At 33.2% G+C, this 17,844-nt stretch overlaps 3 protein-coding genes and 1 non-coding gene across 4 annotated transcripts; 2 read left to right on the top strand and 2 right to left on the bottom strand.

Annotated features, from left to right (window-relative positions):
• Nucleotides 1-756: 756 nt before the first annotated feature.
• LOC129870893 (uncharacterized) lies at nt 757-3,484 on the top strand. The gene is made up of 6 exons (XM_055945773.1): nt 757-957; nt 1,116-1,248; nt 1,458-1,561; nt 1,835-2,006; nt 2,092-2,223; nt 2,598-3,484. Exons 1-6 carry the CDS (start codon nt 917-919, stop codon nt 3,309-3,311), a joined length of 1,296 nt encoding a protein of 431 aa, XP_055801748.1. The 5' UTR covers nt 757-916; the 3' UTR covers nt 3,312-3,484.
• A 1,929-nt stretch (nt 3,485-5,413) lies between these two features.
• On the bottom strand, nt 5,414-9,531 carry LOC129871142 (probable polyol transporter 4). Its single transcript, XM_055946027.1, has 2 exons — nt 9,120-9,531; nt 5,414-7,073 (listed from the first exon to the last, which is right to left on the bottom strand). The coding sequence occupies exons 1-2, from the start codon at nt 9,337-9,339 to the stop codon at nt 5,725-5,727; spliced, it is 1,569 nt and encodes a 522-aa protein (XP_055802002.1). The 5' UTR covers nt 9,340-9,531; the 3' UTR covers nt 5,414-5,724.
• A 2,431-nt stretch (nt 9,532-11,962) lies between these two features.
• TRNAV-UAC (transfer RNA valine (anticodon UAC)) lies at nt 11,963-12,035 on the top strand. Its single transcript has one exon. It is a non-coding gene; the product is annotated as a tRNA-Val (tRNA).
• Nucleotides 12,036-14,420: 2,385 nt separating this feature from the next.
• On the bottom strand, nt 14,421-16,737 carry LOC129871492 (uncharacterized). The gene is made up of 2 exons (XM_055946417.1): nt 16,369-16,737; nt 14,421-14,685 (listed from the first exon to the last, which is right to left on the bottom strand). The coding sequence occupies exons 1-2, from the start codon at nt 16,610-16,612 to the stop codon at nt 14,456-14,458; spliced, it is 474 nt and encodes a 157-aa protein (XP_055802392.1). The 5' UTR covers nt 16,613-16,737; the 3' UTR covers nt 14,421-14,455.
• Between the last annotated feature and the right edge of the window lie 1,107 nt (nt 16,738-17,844).

Here is a 17,844-nt window from a genome sequence, read left to right as displayed (position 1 = left end):
CAAACTATTATTCCTTTTGATTCAAAATGTTAGTCATTTTCTAAATTGAATTTGTTTTAAAATATTTGATGTTTTAGAAGAATGAAAAAATTATTATAAATACCTTTTATTCAAATTGATGATTATTTTTAATTAGTGAAACTATGACATTTAAGAGGAAGTAGAGGATAACTTAGACAAGTATTCATATAACACTTTTAAGAAAATAAAATAATTGTGGTGTCAATATATATCACATAATTTTGGCCATCAAAGTAGAACATATAAAAAAAATAATTTAGTATCTTTGTCTATTCTAGAATTTGAACCTAAAACCACATAATTATTCTCAACTTACTTTATCTATCAATATGCCTCACCCTTTGGTGTAAGTACTCATATTATACTAATTAAACTTCTTACATCTTTTCCTAAAGGGCGGCAAATGTAAAGATAAATAATATAGACCCATAGTCACATCAAAAATTTAAAAAACACATTTTTATTTTTATTTTTTTAGTGTGTAGAAAGTAAAATAAATTAAAGAACGTGATAAGAAATTCATGGGCAAATGGTTACGACTTATGAGCATAGTGGAGTAGCAGTTAAAAGCTGCTTCTCATATTTTTACGTTAATTTCAACAAATCCCCTTTTCCCTAAGCTAAAATTATAAAGGATAAAATAAAAAAATACAATCTTTATTACTGGTGTTTCTATTCATATTAATAAGAATATTTTCTCTCTTTTACTTTCTCTTTTAGCTCATAAATAAATCACTGAAAAGTGAAAACACACATGCTCTTTCTCCTTTTTCAATTTCATCATTCACTTGCCATATCCATAATTCTCTAAACATAGTTCACTCATGTTGATCATTTAACAAATTTTATCGTGACACGTTAAGATTATCTATTGTATCATACAATTCTTGTAAACATGTTTGATGTAATTTTTGGGTGGAGAAAAGCTACTAAATGGTAAGTACAATTTCAATTTCCCTTTCGTCATCATTGATTAATTTCTAGCCAAAGAATTAAGTAAAATTAAGCTAATGTTTTTTTTTTTTTTACGAATTTGTATCACTAGACAGAGCATCTAACGTAATTACTGCATTTTGTTGTTTTTTCTTTGACAGTAAGAATTTGATTAAAAGAGTTAAGTGCCGGCTTAAGCTGTTGAAGAACAAGAGAAGTTGGATTGTTAAGCAATTGAAAGATGACTTAGGGCAGCTACTCAGACATGGACATTACCAAATTGTCTTTGACAGGGTACGATGAAATTTTCGGAGGGAAATATGTCGGAAATTGGACATATTTAACAGACATTCTATCGAAAATCTAATATTTCTCACTACGTTTTGATAGGAATATCCGTATGAAATTCGTGTTTTTTTAGTAGATATATGAATTTTTAGTCTATATAACAACTTGCAAAATTGATGACTGTTTTATTGTTTTTTTTTAAATAAAATTTTCAGGTTGAGCAGCTATTTATGGATGATAATATGTTGGTAGTGTATGATTTATTGGAGAATTTCTGTGAATTTATCCTCATTAACCTTCCATATATCCGGAGACACAAGTAAGGAAATAATTAATTGCGCGTTTTCATGCCTAATTTTATTAATCCTTTTAATATGGATGGTCACCTGTAGTTATTTTTTAAGTGATCTGATAGGGAATGTATAACCTATAGTTATCTTTTAAGTGATATGATAGAAAATGTATAACCTGTAGTTATCTTTTAAGTGATCTGATAGGGAATGTATAACCTGTAGTTATCTTTTAATTGATCTGATAGAAAATGTATAGAAGTTAACACTCGATAAATATTGTCATCTCTGTTTTGTTCCAGGGACTGTCCAAATGACATCAATGAAGCAGTGTCAAGTCTCGTATTTGCATCAGCTAGACTTGGCGATTTACCAGAGCTTCCGGTGATAAGGAAGCTCTTTGGCGAGCGTTATGGGAAGAAATTTGAAACATCTGCACTTGAATTACTTCCTGGAAATCTTGTGAACTATCAGGTTTGTCCACATTTTACAAAAAAAAAAAAAAGAAATTGCAAAATATAGTTAAGGTTGTAAATTTTGTTGTTCGTTCAATATACAGATAAAAGAGAACCTGTCCATAAAGTCTGTTTCAAATGAAGTGAAATATAGATTGGTGGATGAAATAGCAAGGATTTGCTTTCAACAAGGACCTTTGCTTCTTGAATACAGGAATGAATCACAACAAGAACAGGTAATTATGTTATGCAATCCATCAAAATTATGCATCAAAGGAGAAAGAACAGAGAAAATAAAACAAAAGGCATATCTACATCTTGCTTCTTGTTTATTAGACATAATACATAAACACACACTCAAATTTAGCGTCAGCTGACAAGAATGTAAATCTAGATACCTCAACTCGTCTCTAATGTGTCAGTTGAACACTCCAATTTACAAAATAATCATCTAGACACCTCCGAAATTTATGTGCTACGTCAGCATCAAATGTCCATGAGACAAAGTAGGGACGAGTTGAGACCAAGTTTGAGGGTATGTTTATGTATTGTGTCTACTTATTACTATCAAAGGCACCATCTTTTTTAACTTATATCATTGAAACTGCAGGTAAATAAAACCATTCATGATGCTCAAACTGGTTATAAGGATGGAGAAAAAAGATCGAAGAATTCCAACATCGCGCCAGAAGCAAATATTGCATCTGTTGATTATTCATCAGCAATTGAGGAAACTTCTATAGATTCAGTGCAATGTTTCAAGAACAATGAGCAGGAAAGAGTATCAACTTCAGCTCGGCCTAGTAATTCGTCTCAATCTACAATTTCTAGTCCTGAGCTTGTAATAAAAAGGGAATTTTGGAGAACGAATGGCTTTATTTCCAGGCAAACGACAGATCAATTAGACGTTGAGGAGTTCGAGTCTATTCTGAGCAAAGATTTGAACTTCCAAGATCAGAGGCTTTTCATGTTCAAAGCACCTCTCTTTCCCTTAATATTAAAGATGGATACTGATATCAACATGAATATCTTCACCCCACAAAAGAAGAGATTCATCGCTATAAAGAATGCATCGATGAAGGATCACTTGGAAAGTCAAAAATGTTGTTTGTTTACATTCTCATCATCAGCAGCAATGACTGGCGGGCAACTTTATTTGAGGACAAGGACTATGCCAGTTGAAAGGCCTAAGGATAACCTCGCGGACAACTCTCTTCGGTCAAATTCATCTCCAGTATATGTCCATCCTAAGCTACCAGATTATGATGAAATTGCAGCTATGTTCAAGGCTCTCAAGAAAGAAAAACTGCAAAAAAAATGCTAGTAGAAAGGAATTTGAGTGAATTCATAACAAATAGAATGTGTGTGTGTTTGTTGTGTGTGTCTTTCCTTTTACTTGTTACACAAAAATTAGTAGATTTATGCATTACATTACATTTCCCAACTGTAAAACATTCTCCTTCAAGGAATTTTCTGAGTGAAATAAGTTAGTGTTTGGTCATGAAATTTGATCTGAAAATAGACTTCCACTATAGTGTTTTCAAGTAAAATACATGTTCAAACGCAACTTTCCAACCCAAAAATCACAACAACAACAACATATCCAGTGAAATTCCACAAGTGAGATCTGGGGAGGGTAGAATGTATGCAGACCCTATCTCTACCTCCAGATTGTTTCTGAAAGAGTACAACAAATTCCGGTATAAAGAAGAAGCCAATGAAGAGAAATCGAATCAAGAAACAATGCAAAAGTAGCCAAAACAACAATAAAATTATGTAATAATCAAACAGTCATAAACTTAAAAAATTCAAAGTTTCAAGTTTTAAATTTCAACTACAAAATTTTTCACCAAACAGAAGCAAGTAATGCTTTGATAAATATGCAGAGTTTATCTGGTTTCATAGTCAGTAGTGAGATTTTGAGTTGCAAAGGAATTTTAATTTGCTTAGTGTGGTTTATCTTTTCTGTGTGATTTGCGTGTTATCACACTGGAGCAGAGTTTACATTGTGTGCTTATCTTTCCTATGTAATTTGCGAGCTATTATACTGAAATGGACTTTATTTTGTGCGAGTGATTTATATTTTTTTGTGTAATTTGTGGATTATCATATTAGAGTGGAATTTATTGATTTAGGAACAATAACATTAAATCCGTATTTATTATGTGCGCATTCGAAGATTGGCATGTGAATTACTAATTTTCTATTGTGTAGATCAAAGTAGAACAGCCGCCCCATGACATCAATGTTCATCATGCTTTAACTCTGCTATGTTCATTAAACATTTAAACCTAATCATTATCTAGCTAACCACAATATTAAGATTTTTCATCTTTTATTAAGAATTACTAACAATTTTTAAGCTTATCATTTTCTGATCAAGAAATGATGATGATCTCATGGTACGGCCAATGACCCCACTTTTTTCAAACCAATTTTTCCTGTCTATATCATACTGAGTTTAGTTAGTTTTTTTTTTTAAAGTATGTAATTCATCAAATTTGCATCTCACTACCACAAAAATAGTACTTTCTATGTTTTCTTTACTTGTGCAGTTTGCATTTTATATATCTTTAAGAAAGCATTAGTTAAATATTAATTTTACTAAAATATCTTTATTAGTGACACTTGAGTAAACAGGGAAATATATTTTTAGTATAATAAACAATTAATAGAGAACGAGGGAGTGACGGAGTATGTAATAACACTACAATTTTTTTGTGAGTTTAAATGGAGATTCACATTGGATTTGAACACGCAATATACTCCGTTTTAATTTGTTTGTCCTATTTTTCTCTAAGTCTGTTTCAGAAAAAATGTTTCTTTCCTTTGATGATAGCTTTTAAATTTCAACTTTCCACACAATATGTTTAAAACTACAGAATCTGCATATATGCTTATAATTTAAGACCACAAAATTTGAAAGTTTCTTTACTTTCTAAAATTTGTATCAAGTTTGATGGCAAGTTCAGAACTTATAAACTTCAAATCTCCGTCTCGAACATTCTGTCTACGGTGGGATCTAGATACAGCTCAACACAGTATCCTTTCCCATTAAGTACCAACACAATGAAATAAAACAGATCCATACTAAACTAGTTTTATGTGACCAAAAGTCCTGAAGAGACTTGTAAGTATTGGCCGAGAAGCTTATTTCAGACCATAAAGGGACTTTTCAACTTGCACAGTCATGACTTATGGCTCATGATTATTACTAATAGATCGCGCTTATCCAAGTTTTTGAAGTAGACGAAAAAGGAAATTTGGTGCGCTAAAGTTGGATAGTGCCACAAGAGTCTATTGTATACAGTATTACCATATTTCTTGTTTCCTAAGTCATTGGTGGAGGAATGTGTGTAGAGTTTTGCAAATCAAACAATAGGCATAGACAGGATGCATCATTTTAGTAGATTGGTGTATTGTAACTTTGCAGCCAAAGAAGTAACCTTCATCATTTCATTTAACCAATAAAACAATAGATATTTTGAAATATGTTCAACAGGGATCTGCTACTTGGGATTCTTTCGATAAATACGTGTTACATATCCTGTCTCAGACATCGATATTTATGTCTGTCTCACTATAAGTAAGAGATGTATCGTGTGATCTCCGCGGCTTCTCCTCAGTCGCCCAAAGGAGAAGCTTGTAGTGGCATTTCCAGATAGCCACATGAAAATAGCCTCTCCAATACTTCACCACTCAAATGAAAAAAAATAATTCAATCAGTGTATTTTGTTTCACTTCTGCACTAGATGTTCAACATCTCCAAGTTGCACTTCACCTCCTTGAAATGCATATTCATCCTGGAACAACAACTCTATCTGCTCCAATGATTTGCCTTTCGTTTCTGGCACGTGTTTATAGACAAATGCAACAGATAGTAAAGATGTCACTGAAAAGATTAGGAAGGTTCCACCAACAGTAATATTTCGCGAAACAGAGAGAAAAGACATCGCGATCAGGCCACTGCACATTCTATTACCTACTGCTCCGAGCCCTGATGCTTGAGCACGAACCCTTAACGGAAAGATTTCTGATGTTAAAACCCAACAGACTGGACCAATCCCCACTGAGAAGAATGCAACGTTCCCACAAACGAATAGTATGGCTAGCGCGATGCTAATTGATCCTTCTTTCATTAAAAGTAGAGTGATCCCCACGCCAAACAAACATGTAGTCATACCAATCGTGCTCACATAGAGCAATGGCTTTCGTCCGACTTTGTCAATTAGAATGATGGCTATTAGTATAAATGCTGTTTTGCTGATTCCCACAGCAACTGTAGCAGCCAGAAGTTTTGATTCATCCTCAATACCAGCTGCTTTAAAAATTGCGGGACTGTAGTAAACAGTTGCATCAATTCCAGTAATCTGTTGGAAACACTGAATTCCAATACCTGTGATCAGCATCCTACGTAGAGCAGGAGAGGGGCTCAACAATTCACGCCAGACAGGTTTGTCTGTGTTTGAGGTTCCAGCAGCTTGTTGTATCTCGGCTAGTCTCTCCTCAACTTCCGACTCATTTTCATCTGTTTTCATTAGAACCGACCTTGCTTCTTCTACTCGGTTCTGCAAAACCAGCCACCTTGGTGACTCCGGGATGATGAAGAGAGCGACTCCAATAAAGACTGAGGGAAGAATTCCAACAGCAAGCATTATCCGCCAGCTTATATGTGCTGAAAGACCGGAGAATGCATAATTAGATACATAACCGAGTAGAATTCCTAGATTTATGAAAATCTCAGGAAATGATGTGAGTGAGCCTCTAGCAATAGTTGGTGATATCTCAGCTATATAGACGGGTGCAATCATGACGCCGAAGCCTATGCCAACCCCAGCTAAAATCCTTCCTACCATTAGTATTTCGAATGAAGGAGCAATAGTCATTACAGCTGCACCTATTTGAAAAACAACAGCAGCTAACCCCATTGTCCACTTTCTACCAATCGCATCCGACACTCTTCCACCAGCTAAGCTACCCAAAAGTGAAATTATGCTCAAAACACCAACAAGAACTTCTTGTTGAACTTCTGTTATTTTCAAATCTTCTTGAATGAATAAGATTGCTCCACTCATGACACCTACATCTGCAAATTGAAAACACAGGCATTGAAATTAAACTTCAGCTAGTAAATAAACTTTATGAAAAGCACACAGTGTGCAGCTACAAGAATTGATGAATACATTGAAAGCATTTCTTCATACCCCCACAATCCCCACCCAGAATTTATTTTCAGCTACTCTGAAACCAGGTGGTACATAGTCAAAATGCATTATAATGTATATCGCTTAGTACTACACATAATTTGTAAAAGTTAGATGAGAATTGTCACTCTCTCTTGAGTTCCAGTAGACAAAGCAGGCTATTTCTCCACTAATAATGAACTAGAACTTGCAGAAACAGTACTATTGGTTAAACATTTTCTGGATTAAATGCAAAAAAGTAAAGAACACATTATTTATGCCATAGAAGCTCCATCGATATGTACTTCTCCTTGCTACATTGTGCTACAGAAGATAATGTTGTTGCTAACAAATTGCTCAATGTCGCTTCTCAAAGTATATAGGATCTTCAAGTATCTACGGAAGTTGATCTATCTAGCAAGCTGCCGACTTTATTTAAACATGATAGTACTTCATTGCCTAGTCTAAGAATTTCTTATGATTCATTTTGTTCATTGATGGAAGTTTCTTGCTCTTGCTCTAGAGTTCATTTTTTCGACTTGTAATGAAGGGAGTCTCTTCCTTCCTATGACAGGTTTTTGTGTAAAGCTCCAATCTGTACAAAATATGTAATCAATTTTCAAGAGGGATCTTTACAGGAATAGCCTAGAAGATTTACTATTTACTTTTTTCTAGCTGATATACATAGTCTATACACTCATTATGCACGATCATGCACATATTATACCTGGATTATACATCCGCCAACTATTTATAGTTTAATCAGTTGGGTGAATGGTTCTTCAAACAATAAATAAATTTCTGCCCCAAGGATTTTTTGGCTTCAATCGTGAATCACAGACATTTTCTCCAGAGACAAATAGGGGTGGGCATGGTATGGTATATACCGAATTATTATACCATACCGAATTTTTTGATACCGTGGTTTTGGTATTATGGTATTTGGTATGGTATATGGTATACATTTTAAATTATTTTTGTATTTGGTATGGTATTGGTATTTAGAAATAACATACCGAAATACCGAATACCATACCGAATTATATAGTTACATAAATAACATATATATATTATTAAAATACTAAGAAATATGCAACCTAGTATTAGTATAAACTAAATGTTTAGAAGTTAAAACTTTGACTGCTCTATTTTGATTGAAATGTATTTTAAATGTAATTGATTAACAAAAAAGGAGCCGTTTGTACTTTCTTTTGAATATATGTTTCTACATGTGAAATGTTTTAGTATGAAACAATTGAAACCATTTTTGAATCTCCGAAGTCAAAATACTCTATTATATGAGTATATATTATTCGAACTTAACAAACTATGATTACTGATTTACATATCGAAACCGAATTTCAAAATACCAAACCCTATTGAATTAAATTGGTATGGTAATAGTATAATAGTTTTAAAAACCGAATACCAAATTTACCATACCCAAGTTTCAAATATCGTACCATACCATATCATGCCCACTCCCAGAGACAAGCATTCACGCTTGCTGATTTACTGCTTCAACTATCACCACTACTACTCCACTACTATTGAATAACAACAGTGTAACAACAACTTACCTAGTTTAATCACACCAAGTGGAGTGTACGGAAGGTAGAGTATATGCAGACCTTATGCCTTAGAGGTAAAGAGACCGATTCTGAGACTCTCAGCTCAAGGAGAAAAACAGTCCATAGCAATTCAGAAAAAGAAATAACCAAAGTACAAGAAATAACAGATACTGACGGTAACTACAACAAAATAATATGATAATTGAAGTATAAGAAACTAGTCCAGTTGAAGTCAATACTCAAAACACAAATCTTGAAAAAAAAGTCAACCTTTAGGAACCATCTCACAGCAAGTTTCAATACACATACTCCAAATATTTTGATTCACAATTTATGGGGTAAAGAATAACAGACATGTAAAATTATAAAAAGATTTACCATAACCAAGGAGGACATTGTTAAGAGAAGCAAAAACAGCACAACCATAAACATATTTTCTAGTACTCTTTTTCCTGCTTTCCAACTGATTATGATTATCATCTCCATCATAATCTGTAAATTCAGAATCCATTCTCTTGTACTTGTTCTTGCTCCCCAATGGAAAATCTGACAGACCCATTTCCCCATGTCCATTTTCTTGGACACTTGCTATACCCATCTACCCAAAAAAATCCGATCTTTTAACTGAAAAAAAAAACAGAAATTTTGAAGGTATAAATAGATGGTTTGACCCCAAAAATCCAATCTTTAACAGCAAGATTGGATTTTGGGAGTTGGGTTTCAGTTACAAAATCAAGATCTGGAAGAAAATGAGAAAGAATTGAAAAATAATGAAACAAGGCAAGTAAGAATTGAAAAATAAGGAAACAAGGCAAGTGGACAATTTTATTTGTCTTTTTGAATCATAATTTGTGTTTAACAGTTTTACTTGTGAGTTTTGAAAATAATAACTAATACTTTCTTTATTTTAATTTATATAATACAACAACAACAATAACCCAATGAAATTTCACAACGTGGGGTCTGGAGAGGGTAGAATGTACGCAGACCTTACTCCTACCAAGGTAGGACGGCTGTTTCCTGGAGACCCTCGGCTCAGTAAAAACATAAATGCATAAAAAAATGTTAGATAAGAATAGAAAATTAAAAGTTTATGAGAAAAACAACAAACAAATAACGAATAGATAACAAATAAATACAAATAACAAATAACGAATAAATAAATAATGAAAGCGTCACAGATAAAATAGAGTAATTAAATGATAAAAAGTAATAAATACTAACAGAAATAACAGAAATCAGAAGTCAAAGCGCAAGAGATCGTAATGTACTACTACGCCTATGAATAGAGAAGAATAACGAGACTATGAACTAGCCTTCTACCCTAATGTGGGTCCTCCACACCCTCCTATCTAAGGTCATGTCCTCCGTAAGCTGTACTTTTCAGAAATTTAATTGTTTATATATATATATATATATATCTTGAATTTAGCAATTATGTTGATTTATCTTTTTTACGTATTTTTTATATATGTCAATTTTATTTCAAAATATTTAAAGATTGTATATCTGAATTTATAATCAAAATTAAATTATTTGATTCTCGAAATTCAAATAACTGAAATAAAGGAAGTATTAGTATTTTATTATAATACACATGTTAATTAATATTTAATATTTTTTAAAATTAATTTTAAAAATAAGTAATTAATATTAAAAATAAAATATAAAAAATATGTATTTCTTTTTGATATATTAAAAAATAACAAATAAAAAAAATACGTTTAATATAATGAACAACTAAAAATAAAAGGAAAAGAGTATAAGGGAATAATTTGACCATTGAAATGGTATTGTACATCACACGGCCTTGACCAATGACCATCTGACTTTTAAAATTAAAAAAATGTGGAGTTTTCAAAGATATTACAGCGTGACTTGGCAAATTTTCAGTACATTTTCATGCTGTTATATCAAGCCTAGTCAATGGGAGTTTCCTAGAAGGTACTCCTCACCTCCACCCATATTTACTTGTCTATATTTTACGATATATTTTACAAATACTTCCTATGTAAATATATGATACATTTTACTTTTTAGTTCCTTTAAAAAATAACATCGCTTTTTATAGTTAGATATAATTTAATCTAATTTATTTTTCTTTTATTCATAATGAAATAATTTATAGTGAAATAAATCATCAAAGAATGTTTTAGACGATAATTTTTTTTAAAAAGAAATTAAAAAATTGTATCAATTCAAACAGATGCCACATAAATTAAAACGGAAGGAATAATAAATAAAATTATAATTCTACTACTATATAACCCTTAACTATCATAAAGTCATCTTTTCATTCGAAAATGAATAATAATACTTAATAAAAAATAAAAAATATATAAAATGATAAATTATTTTTTATATTTTAATTGAATAAGTAAAAATAAATATTTATTTTATAGTAAAACCAACAAAAGTGAATGGAGGAGTATATTTGTATGTTCTCATCGACCTCCATTTCCTGAATCTAAGGGTGAAATATTTCTTTTGGGCTATCATGATATCCTCTTTAGTTCTTAGTCCATCTATTCAGACTCAGACTATTCAGACGTTTTAGATTTATGTTCTCGTTTGGGGTTGTAGAAGGCCCCACTCCAAGTTGTTCAACAATAGTGGCGTCGAACTTCTCGACCCTTTGACTTAAGATTAGTCAGTTATATTTCTCGATGGGGTGGGGAAGGGATATAACTCAGCGGTAGAGTGTCACCTTGATGTGGTGGAAGTCATCAGTTCGAGCATGATTATCCCTAAGCCCAATGTGAGATACATGATTTTCAGGTTCTAGGAGGAATGTTTTCCACAAGTGTTTTTATGATAATGGATTTTGTTTATAGAAACTTAATATTCTATTGTCTTAAACTATTTTTTTGGACTGTTACATTGTTCAGGCTGGGTTGGTAATTGATTCTTCCATCAGAGGGTTAGTGTTGGTGTCACTCAAGATGGTCTAGATCGAGACAGAGGGAGGGGGAGGAGAGGGATAGAGAATGAGATTTTATCCGTCATCACAAAAAAGGGACAAAGAGTTCTCATCCAACTAAGCAACCCACATCTCAACTTCACCAATAGATTGTAAAAAAACAAAATGAAAGGATTAAAAAAATGCCCCTAAGGAATGTTATGCAAAAAGTTTTAAAATTAATTTAAAAAATTGTGATGCAAAAAGATTCCTTAAGAAGAAACAAAATCTTTAATTTAACGATGCAGAGAAAATATAACAGGTTGCTGTGGTGTAGTGGTTATCACGTTAGTCTTACACACTAAAGGTCCCCAGTTCGATCCTGGGCAGCAACAACATGTATATGATTTTCTTTTTTGCATTTTCCTAACGATCGTTTCAATGGCATTCTAGATGAAATGATTTGTACAGTTTAAAAATCTTACCTTTACTTAGAGAGAGACCTCTCGCTTGTTTAAGAGAAAACGTGGACTTTCGTTTAGTGTATTAGCTACTAGCATTGCATGTAATTTGTTTTGCTACTTTTAGTTTTCTCCAAACAAGCTATACTTATGTACTTGCTTAGCTTTGCTAGAAGGTACACATATCACATGTTTTGTTTTTTGCATTCAAACTTTCCACCATTTTGAGATTGTAGTGTGTTTTCTTTTACATTTCCTATGTATACAATATACTCTTATATCAATTTGAGGGCATATTGCATAGGGAAAAGGGTTATATATGCGCCTAAATTTTACGAAAATGTCTAGATATATCCTCCGTTTGAAATTTGGCTCATCCATACCCTTACCGTCCAACTTTTCGCTAATATATACCCTGTAGTCGTTAGCTGCCTTGCTAGAAATAATCAACCCTTTTCCTTCTTTTTTTTAAGGGAAAAGAGTCATATATGCCCCTAAACTTTACAAAAATGTCTAGATATATCCTCCATTTGAAGTTTGGTCTATTCATGCCCTTGCCGTCCAACTTTTTGAATATGTACGTATACCCCTCTAAACGTTATTTGCTTTGCTCGAGGTCACCAACCTATTTTATTTTTACATTTGAAAGTGTCACATAACTCATTAATTGCCACATGACATTTTTATTAAATTCACCATTTTAATATCTCTCAATTATCCGCCCCAAAAAACCCATCCCTTTTAACCTAAAATCAAAGCCCTAACTGTGGATCCTCTTCTTCATTTGTCCCACTGAAGAATTGTCTTCATCTTCTTCTTTGCCAAATTTCTCTGTTTCTGCAGATTATCAAGCTGTAGCTCATGCTGCTGTAAACAAATTCAAAAAGTTCATTTCTTTACTTGACAAAAACAGAACTGGTCATGCTAGATTCCAGCGAGGACCAGTTACTTCTCCTCCAGCACCAAAATCCCAGCAAAACAAGCTTCAATTACAACAATCCATAAATAATCAGAACACCCAAATTGAAGAAATCGAAAAGCCTACCAAAATCTACTATCCGACCTCAATTCAAAGATTGCCTCTGTTACCACATAATCATCTTCAATTAGTGAAAAATGAGTCGATTGAGAGGAAAGAAGCACCAACAATTAGGGCTTTGATTTTGGGTTAAAGGGGACGATTTTTTTGGGTTGGATAATTAAGAGATATATTAAAAGGGTGAATTTAATAAAAATGTCATGTGGCAATTTCAAAAATCTTTTTAATAAAAAGGAATAGGTTGGTTATTTCCAACAAATCAAATAACATTTAAAGGGGTATACATATTCAGAAAGTTGGATGACAAATGCATGGATAGGCCAAACATCAAATGGAGGGTATATCTAGACATTTCCGTAAAGTTTAGGGGCATATATGACCATTTTCCCTTAAAAAAAAAAGAAAAAAGGGGTTGGTTATTTTCAGCAAATCAACTAATGATTACATGGGTATATATATGCGAAAGGTTAGACGGTGAGGGCGTGGATGAGCCAAACTTCAAACGGAGTGTATATCTAGACATTTTCACAAAGTTTAGGGGCATATATGACCTTTTTCCCTATTGCATATAGTAATGCACTTACTAGCTTATTCTTCAATGTTAGTATTAATGTTATTTCCTTTGCTTCAATCATGGCATTATTTGTTATCATTGTTCTCTTTTTATTGTTTTCAACATGACTTCTTCGATACTATATTTGTTTTACATGTTTTTCTTTTAGGCATAATACATAAATATAACCCTTAACTTGGCTTTAACTGACAACTATAACCTTTAACTTTACTAGTGCACAAGTAGTCACTTTAACTATTCAAAACTTGAACAAATATACACATTCGTCCTACATGACATCTTACATGGTAATTTTGCATCCTACGTGTATTATGTCACGTAAGACACGTGTGTCTACTTGTTCAATTTTATACAAGTTTGAGTGCCTATTTAGCACATTCAAAGTTGGAGGGCATAAATGTAAAATGAAGCTAAGTTAAAGGACATATTTATGTATTACATCTTTTTCTTTTATATACTTAACTTGAGCCGAAGGTCTATCGGAAAGAGCAACTCTACATTCGCGTGAAGGATAGGGGTAAGGTTGCGTACGTACAACCTTCCCCAGACTCCACTTGTGGAATTACAATGGATATGTTGTTATTGCATATAGTAATGTTGAAATTTGAAGGCTAGTTGTGAAGACATTTCTTTTCACCAGATGCTTACAAGGGAAGTTAGCAATCTCTGTTGAACATAAAATGAATGAGACAGCTACAGAATCATGGAAAGATAAAATTTTCTCTTTATTTCAGTATGCTATTATTCCATGTCAAAATCCAAATACATTCTATAGGCATTTCTATCTGAAGAGTAATAGCCCTCAACAAGAGTATCCACTTGGAAACCAAGTTTCTTGTATAAATGCATGGCTGCAGTTCTTGTAGGATCTACATGAAGCGATATCCGATGAACGTTTCTTGTTCTGCATTTCTGCACTGCTGCCTTCAGCAATTTTTCTCCATGGCCTTTTCCCCTGTAATTCTCTTTCACTAATGTATTCCACAGGAACGATACATCACTAAACAAAATGAAAAATTTTAAATGCAAAAAGAGAAGGAATATTGTAAATGAATCTCTCTCCCCCTCGTTTTTCATTTTGTGCTGATTCACTCATGCCAGAGAACAACAGGAAAGAGACAGGCATGTAGCGGAAGCAAACTTTTTCTTATGGGAAAAGATCACGATAAGAAATTCATAACCACTGAGAGAACCAAAGCACTTCTTTTGAAAAGTAAAAACGAAAAATAAACATCGCATGAAAGATGGTTCTCTATTCTATGCAATGACGGACAATACTTCACTGACTTATCGGGAATATTTACTAATAATATCAATTCACCTTCTATCTTTCCCTATAGTGATTCAACATGATGAAAATCAGAGAAAGATTTAACTAAACTCTCGTGCAAAATTCCTCAAAAACAACTGCTAGCTATTTCAAGGTTCATTGTTTCCTCAATAGTAACATATCAGCTTGCTCGGAGGGGAAAAATACGTACACCTCTCTAATTTAGAGATTTGGACCGTTCAAGAAATGCGGCACATTCCATCCAATCCAGCTACAGAGAAGTGCATTGAAAGAGCAGAAGCAGTTTTTCATACCTCTCTGTTCATAGAAATCAGAACTCGTTCAGCAAATGCATTCATACATATTCTTCTTAGAGAGACAATTTTTCGTAGATGAACTACTTCTGAAAGTATATTTATATCTTTTGAATGCTGAAGCTATAGTCACATTCACACTCCTGATTGTTCTTTCTCATACGAAAACATTAGCCAAGAGTCACATTTGAGTTCCTCAGGATGATAAATTCCTATCTTAAATCACATTGGTCCTATCCAATCCCATGAATTTTATCTCATCATGCAAAAGTTCATCCCCAACCTAATCGTGAGTCACATTGGTACGAGTTTCATAGACCAGTGTCAACTACAATTGCAAGCACAATAATGCTTCCAGAAACTAAGTATCCTCGAGTCTAATGACTTACTAATCCTTTCTCCACCCTGAACATTGATATTCTTAGCAGTAGTTACACATGTTAGAAAACTAATAAAGAGACCATAGTTATTTTACCGAGAGTCTATCAGAAACAATCTCTTAACCCTACAAAGGATGGAGTAAAGCCTACGTACATCTTACCCTCCCTAGACCCCACTTATGGGATTACATTGGGTATGTTATTGTTGTTGTAGTTGCCATTTCGCCAATTATTAAACTTACAGGCTCTTTTACATATGTTCTTTTAGAAGTAATCTAACAACAATTCGCATATCATGTGCCTCAAATTCAATCCTAGTCCAAGAATTCGTAGTGTTACGATAAAAACCACACTAATCAACAAGAACCGCTTATCCATGGACCTCATCCTTAATCCCAGAACATCAACTTTAGGATACCTTCAATCAATGGTTGCACTTTATATTCTTTACATTTAAAAACAACATACTTATTTGGGTAGTGTGTACGCAGCCGGACCCTATCTTGTGAAGGTACTGAGCTTATTTCCGATGAACCCTCAGCCAAACAAACCCATATATAAGTTTAAATGCGCTTATAACTTATGCCTTAAGAAACATGATAAAACTGCTTAAAAACATGTGAAATAACCGGAAAATCGAATCAAAAACAGAAAATTACGAAAAATGAAAAGGGGTTTTCTTCTTCAAACCTGCTAATTTAGTGATGCAAGCACAGAGTGAAGAAGGCCAAGAATACATAACATAACCAGCAATATCTCCACCCAATTGGATGTAGAACAACCCACAATTCTTCTTTTTCAGTTCTTCATCAAAAGATCGAGCTAAAGATTCGTGTTTGGGGAAAATCTTCTTCTCTATTCTCACCATGTCGTCAACTACGTTAGCCCAATTTGGTGAATTTCTTTGCAATTCAACTATCACTTCCGTTGCCATTTCTTGGATTTTTCTAATTCGCTGCTGATGTATGCATTTTAGGTTAACAAGAATCAATTGGGGTCATTATTGGAAAGAAAAGTTGTTTCTCTGTCCAAAAGAACTAACATTATTTTAGTAGAAGTTTTACGTTAGTAGTTTTTTTAGTACAAAATTTTCACATATTTTTAATATTAGAAATTATTGTGTACGTTGTTTTTATTTTACATGCTTTATTATAATGTATAAATTAGAATATTTTGTGTAAACAAACGAGAATTGACAGTACGTATATTGGTTGATATTTATATTCTCAACTAATTTCTTTTTGTACGTGTAGTCTTTAAGCTCACAAGCAAAAGTAAATCGAAATGGACTCTAATACTAATTGTCGGATTGAATCAATTCAAAGATGTTCTTAACAAGTGTGATACCGTTTGTTTTGGACCAAGCTTGTCCGATTTTCTCCAAAAGGCCTCGCACCATTAAGAGGTGTTACAACTTACACCTTATATATAGTTTTCTAATCTTTTCAGCTATCAATGTAGGACTTTGTTTATGCAACCAACAATTTTGTTATTTGTTCTTGCATTTTTAATGTTAGCTTTGTGTTCTCCATCACAGGTTGAGGTAACGGGATCGGATCAGAGGCGGATCCAGAATTTAGAGTCTGTGGGTGCCAAGTAGATTCATCGATTAGTGGGCAATGAAAATTTTAAAAAGTTTGATGGGGGAGTTAGAGTTTGAAGAGAAAGAAAAAGAAGAAAAGAAAGAGGACAAAACTCTCGTTTATGTTTGGTCAAATACATTTTTTTTTAAAAAAGAATGCTAGTAGGATTCAATACCGCGACTTAAGGCTTATAATTCTGCCCCTTTACCACTGGCACCCCAAAGCACTTTTATTCTATGGGTGGCACGTCTTATATATATATATATATATATGCTTAATATATATAAAGTTTCCGTCAAAATTTGTGGGTGGCGTGACAACCCCACGGACCTTAATAGATCCGCTCCTGGATCGGATCATAAAGAATTGGCAAAATACAAACCGATGGTGTTCTTAGTAGCAATCCAAGGGATTGGTTTACTTTTGGACATGGTATTATTTTCTTTGTTCTACTTAAGGCTAGTAAGTTCACTTTGATATTATTTTCTTCCTACTTGATCCCTCTGGAGCATGAACGTAATTGGTAAAATTGCATTTAATAGATATTTGTGGTCTGATTCTTTTTCGAATTTCGCATATAACA

Source organism: Solanum dulcamara, chromosome 10, assembly GCF_947179165.1.
Source record: "Solanum dulcamara chromosome 10, daSolDulc1.2, whole genome shotgun sequence".
In the NCBI taxonomy this organism is placed as follows: Eukaryota; Viridiplantae; Streptophyta; class Magnoliopsida; order Solanales; family Solanaceae; genus Solanum; species Solanum dulcamara.
The sequence above is the reverse complement of the archived record's forward strand: the minus strand, read 5'-3'. Positions and strand labels throughout refer to the sequence as shown.

What these genes read in the sequence shown, in the direction of transcription:
- LOC129871142 (XM_055946027.1), bottom strand. Translation starts at nt 9,339, where the DNA reads ATGGGTATAGCAAGTGTCCAAGAAAATGGACATGGGGAAATGGGTCTG. An exon ending in CAATGTCCTCCTTGGTTATG is followed by an intron (nt 7,074 to 9,119) that starts GTAAATCTTTTT and finishes TTCAATTTGCAG; the next exon opens with ATGTAGGTGTCATGAGTGGA.
- LOC129870893 (XM_055945773.1), top strand. Translation starts at nt 917, where the DNA reads ATGTTTGATGTAATTTTTGGGTGGAGAAAAGCTACTAAATG. An exon ending in GAAATCTTGTGAACTATCAG is followed by an intron (nt 2,007 to 2,091) that starts GTTTGTCCACAT and finishes TTCAATATACAG; the next exon opens with ATAAAAGAGAACCTGTCCAT. An exon ending in ATGAATCACAACAAGAACAG is followed by an intron (nt 2,224 to 2,597) that starts GTAATTATGTTA and finishes TTGAAACTGCAG; the next exon opens with GTAAATAAAACCATTCATGA.
- LOC129871492 (XM_055946417.1), bottom strand. Translation starts at nt 16,612, where the DNA reads ATGGCAACGGAAGTGATAGTTGAATTGCAAAGAAATTCACCAAATTGG. An exon ending in TTGCATCACTAAATTAGCAG is followed by an intron (nt 14,686 to 16,368) that starts GTTTGAAGAAGA and finishes GGAATACATTAG; the next exon opens with TGAAAGAGAATTACAGGGGA.